This window comes from Haliaeetus albicilla, chromosome 24 (genome assembly GCF_947461875.1).
Source record: "Haliaeetus albicilla chromosome 24, bHalAlb1.1, whole genome shotgun sequence".
Taxonomy (NCBI): domain Eukaryota; kingdom Metazoa; phylum Chordata; class Aves; order Accipitriformes; family Accipitridae; genus Haliaeetus; species Haliaeetus albicilla.
Window position 1 is genome coordinate 20,164,744 of NC_091506.1, and position 19,187 is coordinate 20,183,930.

General features: G+C 60.0%; 1 protein-coding gene across 4 annotated transcripts in view; it reads left to right on the plus strand.

The window, feature by feature from the left end:
- BSN (bassoon presynaptic cytomatrix protein) overlaps positions 1 to 19,187 on the plus strand; it is a 97,258-nt gene that overhangs the window by 70,846 nt on the left and 7,225 nt on the right. For all 4 annotated transcript variants that reach the window (XM_069769631.1, XM_069769632.1, XM_069769634.1 and 1 more), the window contains 2 exons: positions 10,042 to 10,476; positions 11,969 to 18,637. In XM_069769631.1, the coding sequence (XP_069625732.1) occupies positions 10,042 to 10,476; positions 11,969 to 18,637 (7,104 nt within the window). The remainder of the gene's footprint in view (positions 1 to 10,041; positions 10,477 to 11,968; positions 18,638 to 19,187) is intronic.

Below are 19,187 nucleotides of genomic sequence, written 5' to 3' on the forward strand. Positions count from 1 at the left end.
CTGCTGCCCAGCAGTGGCAGCCATGTGAAATCAAGGCTGTATTTTATCTGAACAAGTGCTGAGGGCTGACCTGGTGCAGAAGGTGGTGGGTGAACGTGTTGGGTCGGAGTGAGGATGGGCATTTCTGGTGGTCATGTCTGGCCCCAAAAGTAGTCTTTTCTTCAAATAGTAATGCAGAGGATGTCCCAAGTCCAGCCAGGGGTGGCTGGCCTCCGCGTCTCACCTCCTCACCATCTCAAAGCAAACCTGCTTGTGTTCATCTCCACCACCATTGCCATGCTGGGAGCTGGCATCTCTGCTTCCCGTTCCTGATGGCAGCTGGTTTATTGTTGGATGTCTATGTTATTGCTGGATGTCTATGTTATTGCAGAAGCATGGCAGTGACACCGATGCTCTGATGCTCAACAGACCATTCCGAGGGCAATGGATGCTCACCGCAGCCCTGGGAATTGGTCCCATGGCTTTTAGACAAGCCAAAAGCATCAAGTGCTCTCCTCAATATCCTACTGATTTTTTAAAATGGTTTTTTTTTTTTATCTAATGAACTGGAAGGAAATATGTTGAGTGGGGAGGGATGTCTATATATATTCTGCAAAAGCACCGGTTTCCAAATTTTGGACAGCTGTGTACCCTTTTTTAGCAGCCCCTTCACACAGCCCACACAGCACCCAGGCTCTCGCAATCGGGCTCGTTTGGAAATATGCTTCCTTGATTGCAAAATAGTTTCAATCCTCTGACTTAGAAACATTCTTGCCATTCGAAAAGATTTTTTTTAAGCTCTGAAAATACAGAAGGTGCTTCCTGCTGCAGCAGCTGCCCTAATTTTGGAGGTGGTGGAAGGTGGGCAGGGGCCAGAGACTAGCCAAGGAGCCTGGCTCATGGCTACGGCCGCACAAGGATGCAGGTGCTGAGATGCTCCGAAGCTGGGCTCTGCTGGATGCTGCTGGCCTTGGGTGCTTCGGCTGGATGCCAGAGCCAGGAGGCTTTATTCTGGGGTCCTAGCCGGATGATCCAAACAGGTTGTCCAACCGGCCTCTTGGCATTCAAGTCAGTCAAGGTGAGCTTCTTTCCCAGCTCTGTGGAGTAAAATTACTGGGGCCGGACAGTGAAATAACAATATCGAAAAGTAGTCTAAGCTTGACTCTAACACTGCAATTCCTAATAACACGGGGGAGTTGATGGCCTTTTCCTCTAGCCTCTCTCAAGCCAAATTTGGGAAGGACCCTTGCTGGGAGCCCTGAACAGCTCAGGAGACAGCAGAGCAGCATATGCATATGTCCACAGGTTAGCGCCTCAAAAAGCCCATCAGTTTTCTGCAGATCTCTACTTCTCTGCAGGAGGGGCTGCCCAGGATGGCAATGCCCTGACCTCGGAGCACGGCTGCTGGGATTTGCAGCTGGGCAAGAAGCCACAGGTGAGTTCAGCCTGGACATGCTGGTGGAAACCACATTTGCAGCTCTCCTATAGCCACAGAGGCTCGCGCCACTTTCTCCCCTCCGTGGCGGCGTTCACTGGCCCGGCCGTCGGCTGCTGCAGTGGAATAAGCTGGACTTGGCAAGAGCACAGCTATTCCTCGAAGGCGAGTGGAGGGGAGAGTTGCTATTACTCATCAGTCAAAGACTTTCAGCTGGAATAATCCTCCACTGGCTATGCAGTGTATCGAGCCGCAGAGTGGGAGGCTGTGAATGCCTTGGGGGCTATTTCTCTGACCCTCACTCTCTGCTGTGGAGGGTTGGTGCATCCCTATTGTGGCCAGGAGCAGGGGAGGAAAAAAATCCCCAGCACGAGGCACGTGCAGGGGGAAGGAGAAGGGAGAGCCAAGGAAGGAGGATGCTCCTGGGTGCTGCAGGAACAGGACTGCGATGGGCACTTTGGCACCTGGCTCTTGTCCAGCTCCCCATCTCTGCTTTGCCTTCCCATCTCCGTGACACTGGTAAAGGGGATGGGTGGTACGGCAGACACCACTGCTCCTGCTCCAGGTCCCCTCCAGGTAGCTTTGGCTGGCAGCTGGGTGCAAGGGAGGGAGCACTGGTGCGAGACACGGCATCTCCCCTGCGGCTGCCGTGGAGCTGGGGTGGGGAGCTGCCTCTGCCCATGTCTTTCCCTTCCCTCCCAGCGTGGCTGATGGCAGCCCCAGTGCTCAGCCATCGTGTGCAACTTCTCCCATCTTGTCTTTCTGTGTCTTTTTTCCAACTGGGAGAGGTCCCAGACAGAGAAGGAAGAGGGATGGAGCGGACCAGATGGGAGGCAGAAAACGAGCCCTGTGATGCAGAGCTCATCGCAGTGAGCTCATTACCCTGCGCTGCTTTTAATCACGTTATTGCAGTGTGAAGGCCACTGATACATCGCACATATCTAAAATAGAGCTGGGGAGGGACTGTTGGCTCCATCAGCCTGAGAGAGGCCACAGGAACAGATAAGAATAGGCTGATGCTGGAAAACACATCACTGAGTTGCTTAGTCAAATGCTATATTTAGCAAGGGATTGAAATAACTGTGGTGGTTTTCAGCTGGGCTAATCTGTGAACCCTGGTTGCACTAATACTTGCCCAGTTAATGGTAATGAAGTCAATTAGTGTGGAGCAGTTGGCAGCCAAGGAAACTCGGCTGTGGGAGATGTGTGCGGTCCCCTCGCTGCCTTTCCCTGCGGACGGTCCCGGGAGCCCACGACTTTACGCTGGGGGAATGCTGGCTCTTTGCTGCTCTGCCTACAACAGCCTCCCGCGAGGCAGTGGGAAGGATGCGCAGCAACTCCCCGGGGAGCCCGCCAGCCCCCCTCGCTCCCCCAGCCGGGTAGACATCAGCGTGTGGCCAGCTGGGCTCCAGAAACACGACCTGCTCTGCTGAACGGCATTTGAGAGTTGCATTTAGCGCTCCTTTTTTATTTACAGATTTTTATATATATATATGCATGCATAAACTTCAGAAGCAGCACGCGTATGCTGGCATAAATGCAGCTAGCAAGCACAAGCGCAGGCAGCTCCACATCTAGCTCGTATGGGATTTTGAGGGTGTTTTTATGGGGAAGAAGGGCATGATCAGGGCAATAGCATACCCTGCGCTTTCTGCCCTGTCCTGGAGGCAGCTGTCCCGTGGCGGTGTGTGAACACGTGCGTGTGCACAGCCAGCCCTGCCTGTCCCCCCGGCTCTCCGGGGCTGCCCCTGCCTGCCCGCTGCCTCCGGTCCCCCTTGGTCTCAGTCCCCTCCTGGTGCTGGGGCCACCCGAATCCTCTCTGGCCTCTTCCCACCGCAGGCGCAGTTCCGACACACGTCTCCTGCGTTTGCTCCATCTCGCCTCCCGATCTCTGGTGCTTCCGCCATCACTGCGCGTTTCCTCGCCCTCGTTTCAAATCCCATCACTGCCTCAGCCTCCTAGGAGAGATAAGGGCTGGGGCGGAGGTAAAACCAGGCCCGTGGTTATTTGCTGATGGCACACGAAGTTAAAAACACCCTTTGTGAATGTGCTGTGGTCGGGACCGTAATGTGCGTCCTCCCCTCCATAGGCGAGCATCTTGGAGAAGCGTCGGTTGGCACGGGTTGGCACACTCCCCCTCACCTCCTAAAACCACAGCGGCTCAGTCGAAGGGGTTTGGCAGAGGTGTGTGGTGCCATGGGGAGGTGATTTGGAGGGGCTCAGGAGAGTTCAGCTCTGAGAATGGGCTGAAACCACAGGGGAACAAGCATTAGCCAGTGCTCGGGCAGTGGCATCTGAAGTGAATGAGCACCGGCGTTCACCCGGGGAGGCTGTTGGCAGAGAGAACATCTTCGCCGAGGGGAGGGAGGGCGCAGGAGCTCTTAGAGGATGGAAAACCTGCCAGCCAGACCCCAGGCACTGCCCACGATGGGTCTGAAACAGCCCTGACTTCCAATGATCAAGCATGACTCAGTCCCTTTCCTTTAAAACTGCTAAAACCCATCTACAATACAGAGCTGTGGTGTTCTTAGCAGAAGGATGGGAGATGGGATCATATAGTGAGATGCCCCCATTTCTGCTGTGGAACGGTGCGTAGAAGGTGTCTGGGTGTCAGGAGCCCTCCTAAACGGGAGGTTTTCTGCAAGCAGGGCTGAGAGGAGTGCTTGAGAAGTGATTTTGTGAGGTTCTTGTTGTTAATTTGGATCTTGATTCAGATACCAGAAGTGTTTTCCATATTTTCCAGGCACCCATCTGTCACAGTGATGAGCCCTGCACAGTACTTGTCAGCAAATAAATGAAATATTCTTGTGAGATTCACCGCATTTAATGCTGGGAGATGAGATCTGGCTTGTGAGATACTTATACCTCATGCTACTTATCTTATTTTGTACAGATTTTTGTCCTGGTATTTTAATAGATATTGTTTTGTTTGTGTAAAATAATACCCTAGAACATAAATAACCGGGCAGAGTCCTAGGGATGATATTGTGGGGAGCGGTTTGCGCTGGGATGAAGACCACGGCCGTGCATCTCCCAGAAGCCGGAGAGGTTGCAGCGAGGGTCTTGGGGGTGATGGGGACGGTGGGACTGGCAGCCAGGAGCTAACTGGGGAAGCTGGGAAGCCTCTGGGACTGCCAGCTTCCACCGAGGTTCTCAGACCTTTGAGTTGCTGAACAGGGGATTTGTGCGCAACCGTGATGCTGAAGTGCGCTGGCTCCATCGTTAAAAAAAACCCCAGCGGCGCTGGGGGATTCAGCATTTAATTAACTTGCCAAGCGGTAACGTTGACCAAAATTACATGGGAAGACTGCTATTTTAGTTAATTACAGTTTTGTTGTTGCCCATTAGTAAATTAAAACAATTGCAGGGTAAAACCTGGCAGAGGTTGGCGAGCGCGGCTGTGGCCACCTGCCAGTGGATGCCAGAGCTTGGGGCGGGGAGCTGGGCGCAGCCCCCATGCACGCAGCCCCCCGATGCACGCCAGCCCCGCGTCCCCTCCCTGCGTATCGCCCTGGAGTATTGCAGCAGCAGCCCCGGGGGGCTCCCGTGCGAGCAGGGCTGCCGCAAATCCTCCCTCGCCCCCCCGGGAGGGAGCGCGGGCAGCCATCGGCACGGCAATCGCCGCCCCTTCAGTGGAACCTGCGGGAATTGCGGCTGCGTCCTGCATTTCCCAATGCTGCTCGCGTGATGTGCAGATAATAACCGGGATCATTGTCACCGCTCGGATGCGATGCCTTGAACGAAGCCACCCGCTTCGGTCGCTGGCTGGGGCTGCCTTGCACCCGGGGCTCTGTCCTGCCCCTAATGACCACAGGAGCTCCCTTTCTCACTCTAGAAACCTCCTAGAAAACTCCTCTGCAAATCCCAGTGGTTTGGGGGCGACGAAAGCTGGGAGGACGAGGGGTCAGGACGGTGACCCTCCCAGGGTGTAAGCTGATAACCTGGCTGGGCTGGGCAGCCCCCCAGCACCTTCGCCCCAATGCCTGCCCAGCTGGCCGGTTTCCAGTGCGCCCTGCCGTGCCAGCACCTCTTCATTTAAGATGGCATCTCAGGCGAGCTTTGGTTTCATCCCTCTTTTTAATTATTGATGCTTTTCTCCGCCTGGAGCCCTCTCTGCATCCCGGCGGCATCGCCTGTGCGCTGCCAGTCTTCCCTGCACATCGCGGTCTTCACCGGCCCCGGCTCCCCATCGCCTGCGCTCTGCGTGGTTAAACCCCCCCATGCCCATCACCACAGTGCACCCTCGGGCAGCAAACCTCAGTGTCGAGCAAGCCCCCATCCTTGTCCTCATCAGGGCCATGGTTTCCAGCATCTTTAAGCATGGAGACTCAGACAGGCACTGCTGTGCCTTTGCCGTAAGCTCCTTACCCGCTTACCGCCCCAGCGAGGGGCACCCTGACTTCCTGGGCATCCAACAGCTTGGACATGTAAAGCACTAAATACAGCCTAATTATTATTATCTTCATGGGATCTGGTTAATCTCGATGGGGATTTACAAGCTGTTAGCAAATCAGCCGGTCGTCGAGTGTTTGCATTTTTCCAGGGGCAGCTTAATCCCGTTGGCCGTGTTAGCTGGGAAATGCCCGTGGCCAAGTTCTACGTACGGGGGAGCTGCTCCAGAGCCAGTCCCTCTGAGAGGGAGCAGAGGTGCTGCAGGATAACCAACCAAACACTGAACTGACAAGGCCGCAGGACCGCGGGAGAGGGACGGGTCATTCGTCACCGGCAGAGCGCGGGGCACTGGGACGGGGCTGTGAGATGCCTCAGGCACAGCATCTTCACTGAGCCCCTGGTTTTTTAGCATCCAGCAGCATGACGGGTGTCAGTGCCAGGTGTTAGTGGGGCTGCAGAGGTCTCTTAAAGATGGGGACCAAGAGCTCGGAGAGGTTTGCCAGAGATGTTCCCACCGGGCGCGGGCGGCTTTGCTTGCCTCCTGTCTCCCTGCAGCTGCTATGGGTAGGATTTCTTGCCCCCCACATGTGCGTGTAGGAGCCAGGCAGCTTGCAGCTCATGCTGCTGGAGGTATTCACTGCAGCAAGTGCCAGGATGTGATGGCAAATGCTGCGCTGGCTGCTGCGGCACGGTGTACACACAGCTCCGCGCAGCACTGGCTGCTGACGGCACCAGGGGCTTTTCTACAGCTCAGGAAAATTCAGTCATCCCTTTGCTGCTTTTCTGCCATCCGAGGCTATAACCACATAGTGATTTTCCACAGGGGTTCAGACTAAAGCACGGGGTGCTGGACTGTCAGCAGGGTCTCCCCAGCATGGGAGACCCCAGAATTGCCAAAAGAAAAGCCTGGAAAAGAAAATGCAAACTCAGTATATGCCAGTCTGTCATCCTGGGCGTCTCCCGGGTCTTGGCCAGCACCTCTCACGGCTGGCGAAGGCTAAGGGCCAGCTCCACCTGTGACCTTCCCTGATTTCTGCCTTCCCTCTGTACCTGTACCTTTCTGCCTGCTGTGAAAGGCAAGGGGCATTTCAGAGTGGAGTTCCACAATCTTTTTGGCAGGGCTATTTTTACTTGAGATTGTTCCCTTATTGACTTTCCGGTGCGGTCCCATGAAGAGTCAAGCTGTCACATCTGTGAGAGCAGGATGGCGGGGCGAGCTGCTCAAACTGGGGCAGCTGCCAGGAGGAATGGCTGCGGAGCCACAGCTGGGAGGAACCTGAGGGAGGATGCTCAGACCAATCTGCGGAGCCATCAGATCCCCATGGCGCAGATCAGTGCTGTGCTCGCCTGGTCTTGGAGGACCCCTAAGCCTCATCCTGATGAGATGACACCAGCAGGTCCTCTCCGCTGATGTGCTGCCGTGCACCGTGGTGCTGTCCCTTACCTGCATGGACTCAGGGAGGTGCTGGTGGGGGAGTGTGGGGTCTCCAGTCCAGCCTCCCACGCAGAGCATGGCAGTCACAAACACAAGGGACTTTGTCTAGCAAGGTCTTGAACCCCCTCCAAGGGTGGAGAGCCCACGGTGACTGGCCCGGGCTGCACCACTCCCTCAGCAAAGGGGCTTTTCCTAATGTCCACCCTGAACCTCTCCTCTTGGAAAGCACGTACATCTGTACCCAGGCAAACCTGAACAAAAGGAGTGTATCCGTATGGGAGGCTACATGTTTTGGAGGGTGTCCTGCCATGGTGGTTGTCCCAGCAGGACACCGGCCAGAGCATGTGTGACTCCTGCCTCTCCATGGGCACAAGAGCCACCTCCTTGGATGGGACCTGGTTGGCACTTGTGTCTGCGGTTGGCACTTGTGTCTGCAGTTGGCACTTGGTGGCCAGCGTTGGCCTTCCATGGTCATCCTTGGCTTGAATTTTGCCCTGGAAGGGCAAAAGCAACTGTGCCCATCTCCTCGTCTAGAGCTTCCCAGCCACCATGGTCTGGCAGGGTGGGACATCAGGAGCATGAGCAATGCCTCATCCAGGGAGTGTGTTATGGGCCTGGATGGGGCAGGCTGGGTAGTTCAAGGTAGGCTGATCTTCTCTGGTTCCCGCAGGACCAAGCAGGGAACCGGCACGATAGTGTGGCAGAGAGGGACAAGCAGGAGCTGAGCTCTGCATCATGCCTCCCCCTTGCTGCTAGCATCAAGGAGGGAGCTTTGGTGAAGAAAAATGGGATTCCTGAAAGAAAAATGAAAGGCCGCGTATTTCCATGAGGCAGGGATTCAATTTGTGTCACACAATCACATTTCCTTCTGCAGTCTGAAATAATTACACAGCGGAGCAGGGTGAGGAGATCTGATTCAGAGGCACAGGGACAAGAGCGAGTTCTGAAATAAAAGAAGACAAATGCAATCATTAAGATACAATAGGCTGCACTTGCCCCTTAATTAGACTTTCTTTTTGATTAAGCAGTAATTAAATATTACCATGCTGAAAGGGATTTTTTTTATGGCCCTCCGAAGCCCTAATATATTCTTAAGATGTTTGTGTGAAGAGCAGGGGCTGCTGCAGGGTGGTGGGGATGGGAGGGAGGACATTGCACGCCCGCCCTTTCCCCACAGAAGCAGCCCTCCTGCCCCTCTGCTCCCCGGAGAGCGTGGGCTGGATGGCTGCTCCTGGTCCAGATTGCTGTGTGAGCAAAGAAGTGTCTGTGGGGAAGCCCACTACTCCCGGCCACCACCAGCTGTAAAGCATCTCCAGCATCTCATCAAAACGGGGGGACTCCTGGGTGTGGGTTGCAGGTGCCAAGCCCATTATGCTGCTGCTGTCCCGTAGGTACGGCTTGCAGAGTCGTAGAACAGAATCGTAGAATTATTTAGGCTGGAAAAGACCCTTAAGATCATCAAATCCAACTGTTAACCTAACACTGCCAAGTCCACCGCTAACCCGTGTCCCTAAGCACCCCATCTATATGTCTTTTAAATACCTCCAGGGATGGTGACTCAACCACTTCCCTGGGCAGCCTGTTCCAATGCTTGACTACCCTTCAGTGAAGAAATTTTTCTTAATATCCAATCTAAACCTCCCCTGGCACAACCTCAGGTCATTTCCTTGAGGCCATTTTGATGAACCTCATCTTCTACATGGAGACCATGGCCTCTGTGGCCCCAGGAGATGCAGCTGACCTGCAGCCCCAGTCCCAGGCTGGTCCAGCTGAAGACCAAGACTACTCCTCTGACAGCGTGACAGGTCCTCTGGGGCCAGCCGCCCCCCGAGGTTGGCCACCCTGAGCTTTGGGAGCAATGGATCAGCAAAAGAGGAGTCTGGCAAAAGGACCTGGAGCATATCAGGCTGTTAGCAGCAAAACCAAAAAGATTTAAGATAATGAAACATCAAAAGGGAAGGAAATGTCAGGCCCCTATCCCTGGACATTCCTGGGTGAGTAAAAATAGCCCTTGGACGACCCAGGGGGGGAAAGTGCTTCTGGTCTCTTAATGCAGAGCCCCTGCCGTAGCCCCGCGGGCTCTCTGCCACTCACAGCCCCGTTTGCAAGCTGCTTTTTCCAGGCCATAAAATGACGGCTCTTGCTGAGAATTTCACTAGATGAGATTGTCTTGTTCTTTTCCCGCACAGCATGTACTTTGGGTAATATCTTTGGGAAATTTTTGCGTACTTGTGTACCCAGTATTTTCTGATAACCTAGAAAAAAAGATCCTTAAGTATTATGATTATGCTATTAAACCTTTATTGTATCGAGCAAAACAAATCAGTGTGAGAAAGAAACTGTATGGAGCCTGAGAAGTGTTAGGCTACAAGAGCAATCTGCCTTCACTGTTTAATTTCATTTAAAACCGAAATACCAGCAAGACTGGAGACGAAAAGAGCCAGTGATGCTGAGGTGTTGTGGGAAAGAGTTTGAAATCCCTGTGTTGTAGCCATGGTCCTTCTGGCTGAACCCCCAAGGTCTGGATAAGGGTAGGGGTAGGTTTAAGGTGGATGGTAGGTCTCTTCTTCTAGGTGGTTTGTATGGTACGGCTCAACGCCACGTGAGCCCCTCCGTAGCCTGCACTGGTGTTTCAGTGCTTGCCTGCTCACTGCCTGGCCTCTCCGAAGCCAGTTATTTGGTTTGGGTGGGCTAAGTCCTTTGCACCATCGCCATGTGTCCCATCAGCTGAACTTTGCGGTGATGTCCCTGCTGGGACGAAGCTCCCAGAGTTTGAACAGAACTTTTCTCTCTTTTGCAGAAGAACGAATGGCTGTGCTTGAACTGCCAAACTCAGCGGCTGCTTGAAGGCAGCCTCGGCGACCCTGCCCCGATGCCGCTGCCTGCCCCAAAGCAACCGCCCAGCGGCTCCCCACGGCACCAGCCGCCAGCCACCGGCCAGCAGCAGAGACCGCCTGCACCAGTGCCCGCCGAGCCGGCGGCACCCCCCGAGCGGCAGCCCTCACCCGCGAAGAGCCTCCAGGCTGCCGAGCAGAGCAGGACCCCGAGCCCTGCCCCAGCAGAGAAGAAGCCCCCGGTGCCGACAGAGGAAAAGCTGCTGCCCAAAGCTGCCCCAGAGCCTTCCAGAGCTCCTGAGAGCGCTGCGCCGAAGGGGAAGAGCGTGACCCCCAAACCAGAGGTGGAGAGCAAGGAGAGCCGGGCACCCTCCGAGGCACCGCGGGCGAAGGAGCAGGAGGTGAGCTCTCAGGGTGCGTCCAGCTCCGAGCATCCCTGGGGACCATATCCAGCCCAGGGCTGGCGTGGCACTGAGCCATGCCTTCACTGGCGGCTGTGCTCAGAAACAGAGGGGTTTATTCCAAGTCAGAGCAGAAACGGTGTCCTTGAGGCCATTTGCCTTGGGAAATGGCCTTTTGGGAAACCATGAGCTCAAAACACTGCTGTCTCGGCACTTCCAAACCACTTAGGAACTTTGCAGGCTCTGTAGCAGCACGCTGGTATTTGCCTTCTCTTTGTTACGATTACATCAATTTGGGCATAACACAATAGTTAAGGTTGGCTTTGGCCTTTGGATTTGTTTTAAAACAATATAAGGGCAGTTGACTTTGTTGTTGAATGGAAAACTCATTTCACATTTCATGTTGCAGCAGCGGGCATTTTTCAAGTTCCTCATCCCACCTTTTTTAAAATTCAATACAATCTGGGGAAACATTTGGCTGCTTTGGGATGGTTTTCCCCCGTGAGCAACCATCCCAGCAGCAGCCAGCACAGCTCCCCACGGGGAGGGGACGTGGCAGGAGGTCCCCCACCAGCTGGGAGGGGATGGCTGCCCCGGGGAAGAGGCACCTCGCATCCCAGTCTTCTGGCTTCCGAAATCAAGTAAGGTCAATGGTGCCTCCGTGGGGGTGATGGGCCCTGCCGGTAGCACTGGGGCCAGGAGTGACGGCGCTTTCCCTGCGGCTCAGAGGCTTGCCCCCATGCTGCCTAATGGTAATGTCAGTTAAAAAGGCCTGTTTATTTCTGCTGGCATCTAACGAGGATCCTGAGGGCCGCCCTGCTTCTAAAGGCTGCTTTGCATGACTGTCAGTCAGGGAAATTAAAGTTCATTAAAAGGCGGCCATCCCCCATGGCTGCCGCCGGCAAAGCTCCTGTCCCGTCAGTGCCACCGCACCAGGGGCACTAGGGCTGCCCCCTCCCCAGACCCACACCCCATTACCAGTGCTTGGGCTTCTCCCCGTGCAGGCAGCTGCCTGCCTGGGGAGAGCGGCAGGCAGCTCTGCCCTTGCATCCCTTCCCCAGGAACGCGCGTGTGGCCATTGGTACCCTGAGGCTTATGGCTGGGGCTCAGCCACCACTGGCTCTCTAAGTAGTGGGTAGTAGAAAAATCGATATTGCCATTAGACAGCCTTCTCGTGTTAGTTATCGGGGAGATAACACTGATGGGGCCCAATTTTTTAAACATATTTATGAATCCCGTGATGCCTTTGCCCCCAGGGGCATTTGCTGTGCCATCCCCTGCTTGCAGCACACTCCATCACCTGCTTTCATTAGCGCGCAGACAAATTGCTGACGAGCCATTGAGGGGGGGACACACAGGGCAGCCCCCAGTCTTCCTGCTGGGCTGGCTCTCAACGCTGCCCAAATCTTCTGCGTGCTCCCCGGGGGAGGATCTGGGGGGAAGCAGCTGTGGAGCCGCCCAGGTCTGACGCTGTGCTCTCGCTCGCCCGCAGGATGGGAGCAAGCCTTACCCCCCGGACCTGTCCCGCAGCCCCCAGAGCCTGAGCGACACTGGCTACTCCTCCGACGGCATCTCCAGCTCACAGAGTGAGATCACCGGCCTGGTGCAGCAGGAGGAGGAGAAGCTGAGCGGCACTGGGCTGGCCGGGCAGAGCCCCCCCAGCCCCTCAGAGCTCACCAAGCTGGAGAGCAGCATGCGGCCCCTCCTGGAAGGCCGGAGCGCCCCGCCGGAGCCCGCCGAGCGCGGCAAAGGCTGCCCAGAGCCGCGGGAGGAGCAGCGGCAGCGGCAGCGGCCACGGTACCTCTCCATCACCCCCGAAGCCTTCGACTCGGACGAGGAGCTGGAGGACATCCTGGAGGAGGATGAGGACTCACTGGAGTGGGAGAACCAGCGGGAGCGGCGGGAGAGCGCGGAGTCCTCGGATGAGTTTGGCAGCAAGCTGCGGCACGACTATGTGGAGGATAGCAGCGAGGGGGGCTTCTCCCCAGTGCCCCCCCGGCCCAAGGGCCGAGAGGCGGAGGTGAGCGACGAGGAGTTCATGCGGAGGCAGATCCTGGAGATGAGCGCGGAGGAGGACAACCTGGAGGAGGAGGAAGAGGAGGACGAGGAAGGCTACAGGCGCCCCAAGTACGGCGTCCCCAAAGCCGGGCAGAAGGCCGAGGTGGAGAAGGGCAAAGAGCCAGCATCAGCCAAGCGGCGCCTGCAGCATGGTCCTGGCAGCCTGTACAAGGAGGAGAGGAAGGACCTGGAGGCTGGGGAGGGTGACGACTTGAGCACGGCCCAGGGCGGGCTGCGGCGCTTCAAGACCATCGAGCTGAACAGCACAACCGGCTACGGCCGGGAGATGGAGATGGGCCAGGAGGCGGACACCAGCCTGGACCGGGAGCCCGAGCTGGAGATGGAGAGCCTGACGGGCTCCCCCGAGGAGCGCTCCCGGGGCGAGTACTCCTCCACCCTGCCGGCCACAACGCCCAGCTACACCTCAGGCACCTCACCCACATCCATCTCATCCCTGGAGGAGGACAGCGACAGCAGCCCCAGCCGCCGGCAGCGGCTGGAGGAGGTGAAGCAGCAGAGGAAGGCTCGCCACCGCTCACACGGCCCCTTGCTGCCCACCATCGAGGACTCATCCGAGGAGGAGGAGCTGCGGGAGGAAGAGGAGCTGCTGCGGGAGCAGGAGAAGATGCGGGAGGTGGAGCAGCAGCGCATCCGGAGCACGGCACGCAAGACCAAGCGTGACAAGGAGGAGCTGAGGGCCCAGCGGAGGAGGGAACGCTCCAAAACCCCCCCTAGCAACCTCTCTCCCATCGAGGACGCCTCCCCCACGGAGGAGCTGCGGCAGGCAGCGGAGATGGAGGAGCTGCACCGCTCCTCCTGCTCTGAGTACTCGCCCTCCATCGACTCGGAGGCTGAGAGCTTTGACACCGTGACCTCCAAGCTGTACAAGTCAGGCAGTGAGTACAACCTGCCCACCTTCATGTCCCTGTACTCCCCGACGGAGAAGGGGGAGAGTGGCCCCAGCCAGCCCGCCAGCAAGCCCCTCAAGAGTGCTGAGGAAGCCTACGAGGAGATGATGAGGAAGGCGGAGATGATGCAGAAGCAGCAGGTCCAGCAGGTCCAGCAGGCCCAGCCGGCCGTTTCCTACAGCGGCACCTACCAGCAGGTCAGCTACCGCAGCACCGAGGGTCAGAACGGCTTTGAGTACCAGTATGCTGAGGAGTACCGGTATGACGGCGGCCCTGCGCACCCCTCCCAGCCCGGCTACCCAGGCACCCTGCCGAAGGCAGGAGCAGTGTACGAGGAGATACTGCAGACCTCACAGAGCATCTCCAGGATGCACCAGTCCTCCTCCTTCGACCTGGCCCTCGAGCAGGGAGAGAAGGCAAAGGGGCAGGAGGAGGTATACCAGGAGAAGCGCTTCCTCAATGCTGAGAGCGCCTACGCCGACCTGATGAAGCAGAACGGCGGTCCGCTCACCCCTGGCACCAGCCCCACGCAGCTCTCCGCTCCTGTCTCCTTTGCTGCCTCTGACAGCAGCACGGGCAAGGCCATTCCCGACGTCCGGGTCACCCAGCATTTTGCGAAAGAGGGGCAAGACCTAGCCAAGCTCCAGAGCACCCCGGCAGCGCCCAGCCCGGTGTCCAAGGCCGCCACCACTCCTTACGCCTACAGCAAAAGTGCCAGCATGGTGACCACAGCTGCGGGCGGCCCCGGGAGCGCGCCGCGGAGCTACAGCTCCCCGGCTCCAGAGGCCCCATCCGTAGCCGGCAGAAGCTACAGTCCGGTGAAAAGCACCGTCAGCTACGGCTCGCAGACAGAGGACACTGGCAGAAGCAAGGCGGCGGTGGAGATCAGCGTGCAGACGGCCAGGGAGAAGCTCCCGGCTGCGAGCGACGGCAAGCCCCCGCCACCCAAGACGTACCCCTTCTTCAAGAGCTCCAGCCCTCCGCTCTCGCCCACCTCCCCCACACAGAGTCCCACCCACACCGCAAAGGCCACAGCAGAGTTTTCCACGCAGACGCAGAGCCCCTTCCTCCCCTACGAGAGTCCCACTGCCACCGCTGCCGGCCCTGCCGCCTCTTCCCCCATGGTGGCACAGGGGACGCAGACGCCGCACCGGGCGGGCTCGCCGCGCCTGGCCCGGCAGCCCTCCTCTCAGGATGCCCCCTTTATGCTGATCACGCTGGCGGCTGACGCGGCCAGCCAAACCAAGCCAGCCAGCTCCGGCTCCTTGACATCCCCCACCTCGTCCCCCACCAGGCCGAGCCGGCAGCTGCCAGCACACGGCTACAGCCAGGCGCCGGAGCCAGAGCAGCCGCCGGGTGCCTATGTCAGGGCACAGCCGGTGAAGGAGCACGCCCAGAAGGCACCCGCCGTGACTTCAGCCGCCGACGGCATCACGGGGCTGTACAGTTGGGGAGCGCTCCCTGCGGAAAACATATCCCTCTGCCGCATCTCCTCCGTCCCCGGCACGTCCCGGGTCGAGCCAGGGCCCAAGGCACCGAGCACTAACGCCGTGGACTTACGGACTGCGCTGAAGTCCGCGCCCATCATCATAACAGACCAAGGCATGGACCTCACCTCCTTGGCCACCGAGGCCAGGAAGTACTGCCTGACCTTGGACCACATCCCAAGCCGGCAGTCCACAGCCATCCAGCCCTTGATCATCAACCTCAACGCCCAGGAGCAGCCCCATGCCATCATCGCGGCAGCCAGCACCGCCGGCCTGGCCATCGCCTCCCCCATGCTCCTCTCGCAGCCCAAGCAGCCCGTGGTCTATGGAGACCCTTTCCAGAGCAGGGTGGACTTTGGGCAGGGGACTGGGAGCCCGGTGTGCTTGGCGCAGGTGAAGCAGGTGGAGCAGGGCGTCCAGACGGCCGCTGTCAGAGCCAGCGGGGCAGCCGGCGGCAAGCCCGAGCCCGCCGCTGCCTCCCAGACTAAATTTGCAAGGTACGGCGTGCCGGGCCAGATGGTGAAGAAGGACGTGCTCATCACGCAGACCGGTGGGGCACAGAGCGTCGGTGGCCTCCCGCAGCCCTTCCCACCGGAGCCAGGCTCAGAGCTGTACCGGGCAGTGCCAGTGGAGCTGAAAAGCCAGAGCCCTCTCCTTGCCCTGGGCAGCAAGAAGTCCCAGGTGATGATGGTGCAGATGGAGGAGGCAGCAGCCAGCCCGGTGACCAAAGTGCTGAAGGAGGAGCCGGCGGCCAATGTGCTGGACCTCACGGGCGTGAAGCCAGAGAGCCAGGTGGCCTGCTGTGACGTGGTCTACAAGTTCCCCTTTGGCAGCAGCTGCACTGGCGCTTTCAACCCCACCTCCAAGATGCCAGAGAAGAAAGCCGGGGAGGTAGTGGCACCCAGCCGAAAAGCCAGCGGGCCCCTCTACGGCAGCAGAGAGCCGGAGCTGCCGGAGACCTTCCCCTACCGAGAGCAGCCTGCCCCGGCGCCTGTGCTCTACGAGGAGCAGAAGTTTTACCCCGCCAGCACCTTTGGCCGCCTCTACTCCTCCATGTCGGACACAAACCTCTCTGAAATTGGGATGAACTACTACCCCACAAAGGGGGATCAGCCCTTCCCCTCCCCGGCAGGCGATGCCGCCGTGGACCTCAGCACCATGAAGCACTCCTACAGCGTGGGCTTCGCCGAGGGGGGTTACCTGGGCCAGGGGCTACAGTACGGCTCCTTCTCCGACCTCCGCCAGCCAGCAGAGCTGCTGGGCCACCCACTCCCCATGCGGAGGTACAGCTCAGCCTCCAACATCTACTCCGACTACCGCTTCTCGCCCCGGGGGGACCTGGCCAGCTTCCAGGAGTCCAGCCTGGCCCACTACAGTGCCACCACGGCCCGCGAGATCAGCCGCATGTGCGCCGCCCTCAACTCCATGGACCAGTACGGGGGCCGGCACGCCAACGGCCCCGACCTGCTGCCCTATGGTCCCGGTGCCGGGCCGGGGGGCACGGGGGGGCTAGCAGCTCAGCAGCAGGGTCCCGCGCCCCCCAAACCCGGCGGGATGTACAACCCCACCTTCCCCGAGGGGCGGCAGGGCTTCGGCAGCCTGGCGCAGTACAACATCCCCGGCGTCCGCCTGGGCACCGTCCGGCAGATGTTCCCTTCCACCGCCACCGTGCGGGCCGCTGACGGCATGATCTACTCCACCATCAACACGCCCATCGCCTCCACGCTGCCCATCACCACCCAGCCCGCCTCGGTGCTGCGGCCCATGTTTCGCGGGCTGTACAGACCCTATGGCCCGGGCGGCGTGGCGGCGGTCCCACTGGCCAGCCTGGCCAGGCTGCCAGTTGTCACGCCACGTGTCCCGCTGGCGGCACAGGGCCTCTACCGCTACCCGGCCCCCAGCCGGCCGGCCCCGGCCGCCTCGCTGATGGAGACGCCCGTCTACCTGGGCAAGCCCGTCAGCACGGCACCACCGGCGGCAGGTGCCGGTCCAGCTCCCAAAGCCCCCGCCGCCCCCACGGCTGGCTTGCAGAGAGCGGAGCCGGCAGGGGCTGCTCCCCGTGCCGAGGGGCCAGCAGCCCCGGTGGCCGGCAAGGACAGCGGGCAGGCGGCCGCAGCGGCCAAGCCACCGCTGGACGGGGCTCAGCGGGAGGAGCGGGAGCGGGAGGAGGAACGGCAGCGCAAGCAGCAGGAGCACGTGCTGCAGCTGGAGCGGGAGCGCGTGGAGTTGGAGAAGCTGCGGCAGCTGCGGCTGCAGGAGGAGCTGGAGCGGGAGCGCGCGGAGCTGCAGCGGCACCGGGAGAAGGAGCAGCTGCTGGTGCAGCGGGAGCTGCAGGAGCTGCAGTGCATCAAGCAGCAGGTGCTGCAGCAGCAGCAGGAGGAGCGGCACGCGCAGCTGGCGCTGCAGCGGGAGCAGCTCGCCCAGCAGCGCCTCCAGCTCGAGCACATCCACCAGCTCCAGCACCAGCTGCAGCAGCAGCTGGAGGAGCAGAAGCGGCAGAAGACCGCCTTCCCCGCGCCCGCCGACCCCACCGCCCGCCCGCCCGAGGGGCCCGCCGAGGCACCACGGGGCCTGCCGCACAATGGGCAGGCATGGCCCCCGCCGAGCCAGGTGCTGCCAGAGGGGCCCGCCGGCCCCCGCTACCCCGCACCGCAGCGGCCGCTCAGCAGCTCGGCCTCGGACATGTCACTGCAAGCCGAGGAGCCCTGGGAGCCTGGCCGGGGCATCAAGAAGAGGAACTCGATGCCGCGGCTGCGGGACGCCTACGAGAAGGAGGCGGCGCGGGAGGCCTTCGCAGCGAGGAAGACGGCGGACAGCAGCGTGCAGACGGACGAGGAGGACGGCGAGGAGCGGTACCTGCTTTCGCGGCGGCGGCGGGCGCGGCGCAGTGCCGACTGCAGCGTGCAGACGGACGAGGAGGACAGCGGGGAGTGGGAGCAGCCCGTGCGCCGCCGGCGCTCCCGGCCCTCGCGGCATGCCGAGGCCGGCGCCGAGGGCAAGCCGGAGGGGACGGCCCGCGGCACGGCCAGCGTGGGCATCCAGACCATCAGCGACTGCTCGGTGCAGACGGAGCCTGACCAGCTCATCCGCGTCTCCCCCTCCATCCACATCACCACCCACGATCCCCGGGTGGAGATCGTGAAGTACATCTCGGCCCCGGAGAAGACGCAGCGGGGCGAGAGCCTGGCCTGCCAGACAGAGCCGGAGCCAGCCCCCCAGCCTGGCGTTGTGGTCCCCCAGCTGACAGTGCCCACCACCATCCCACCCTACTCCACCAACATCCAGATGGTGAGCACGGGCCCCCTGGACCCCCACGCTGTCCGGCAGCAGACCCTGGGCAAATTCGAGAAGAAAAAGCCAGATCCCCTGGAAATCGGCTACCAGTCCCATCTGCCGGCCGAGTCCCTCTCCCAGCTGGTGACCCGCCAGCCGCCCCGCTCTCCCCAGGTCCTCTACTCGCCCGTCTCCCCCCTGTCCCCCCACCGCCTCCTCGAGTCCTCCTTCGCCACCAGCGAGCGGCTGAACAAGGCTCACGTCCCCCCACAGAAGCACTTCGCCGACTCGGCCCAGCGCCAGCAGACGCTGCCGCGGCCCATCAAGACCATGCAGCGCTCCCTCTCCGACCCCAAGCCCATCAGCCCCACCGCCGAGGAGGCCGGCAAGGACAGGTTCTCCCTCTACCAGCACCCACTGCTCCCCGGCACCCAGGTACGTCAGCGCGGGGAACAACCTTTTTCTCAGGGAACAGCTCCGGGAGGCACGGCGGGACATTTCGGTTTCATTAGCGCTGCGGCAATTAATATTTTAAAAGGCCGGCTTCCTGCTCCAGCTGATGGCAGCTGGTGGGCACGGACGCGTGCGCCGGAGCCGGCAGCCCGAGGGAGGCCCTGGAGCTCCACCGGCTGCACGAGCCCGTCAGCGGGCAGGAGCTGCTGCTGGGTGGCAGGATCAGGGCTGTCCCCTGTCCCCTGCCCCAGCCGGGTCCCCCTCCTCTCCTGCACGGAGCAGCCACCATGTGCAGCTCCGTTTTGGGTTTCGGTGGCTCTCGCTCCCGCTTTTGCCCCCACGGACCGAGGTTGCCAAGCGCCCAGCAAAGAGCCTCGGGGCAATTCCCAGGGCGGCAGCAGCCCCCAGCCGCTCCCCTGAGCCCCGCTGCCAAGCGCCCGAGGACGGAAAGCAGTTTTTGCGGCAGGCAGCGGCACACACGCGGCCAGCCCGGCGCTTGGCCGGCTGCCACCCCCGGTAATTACTCACGGAA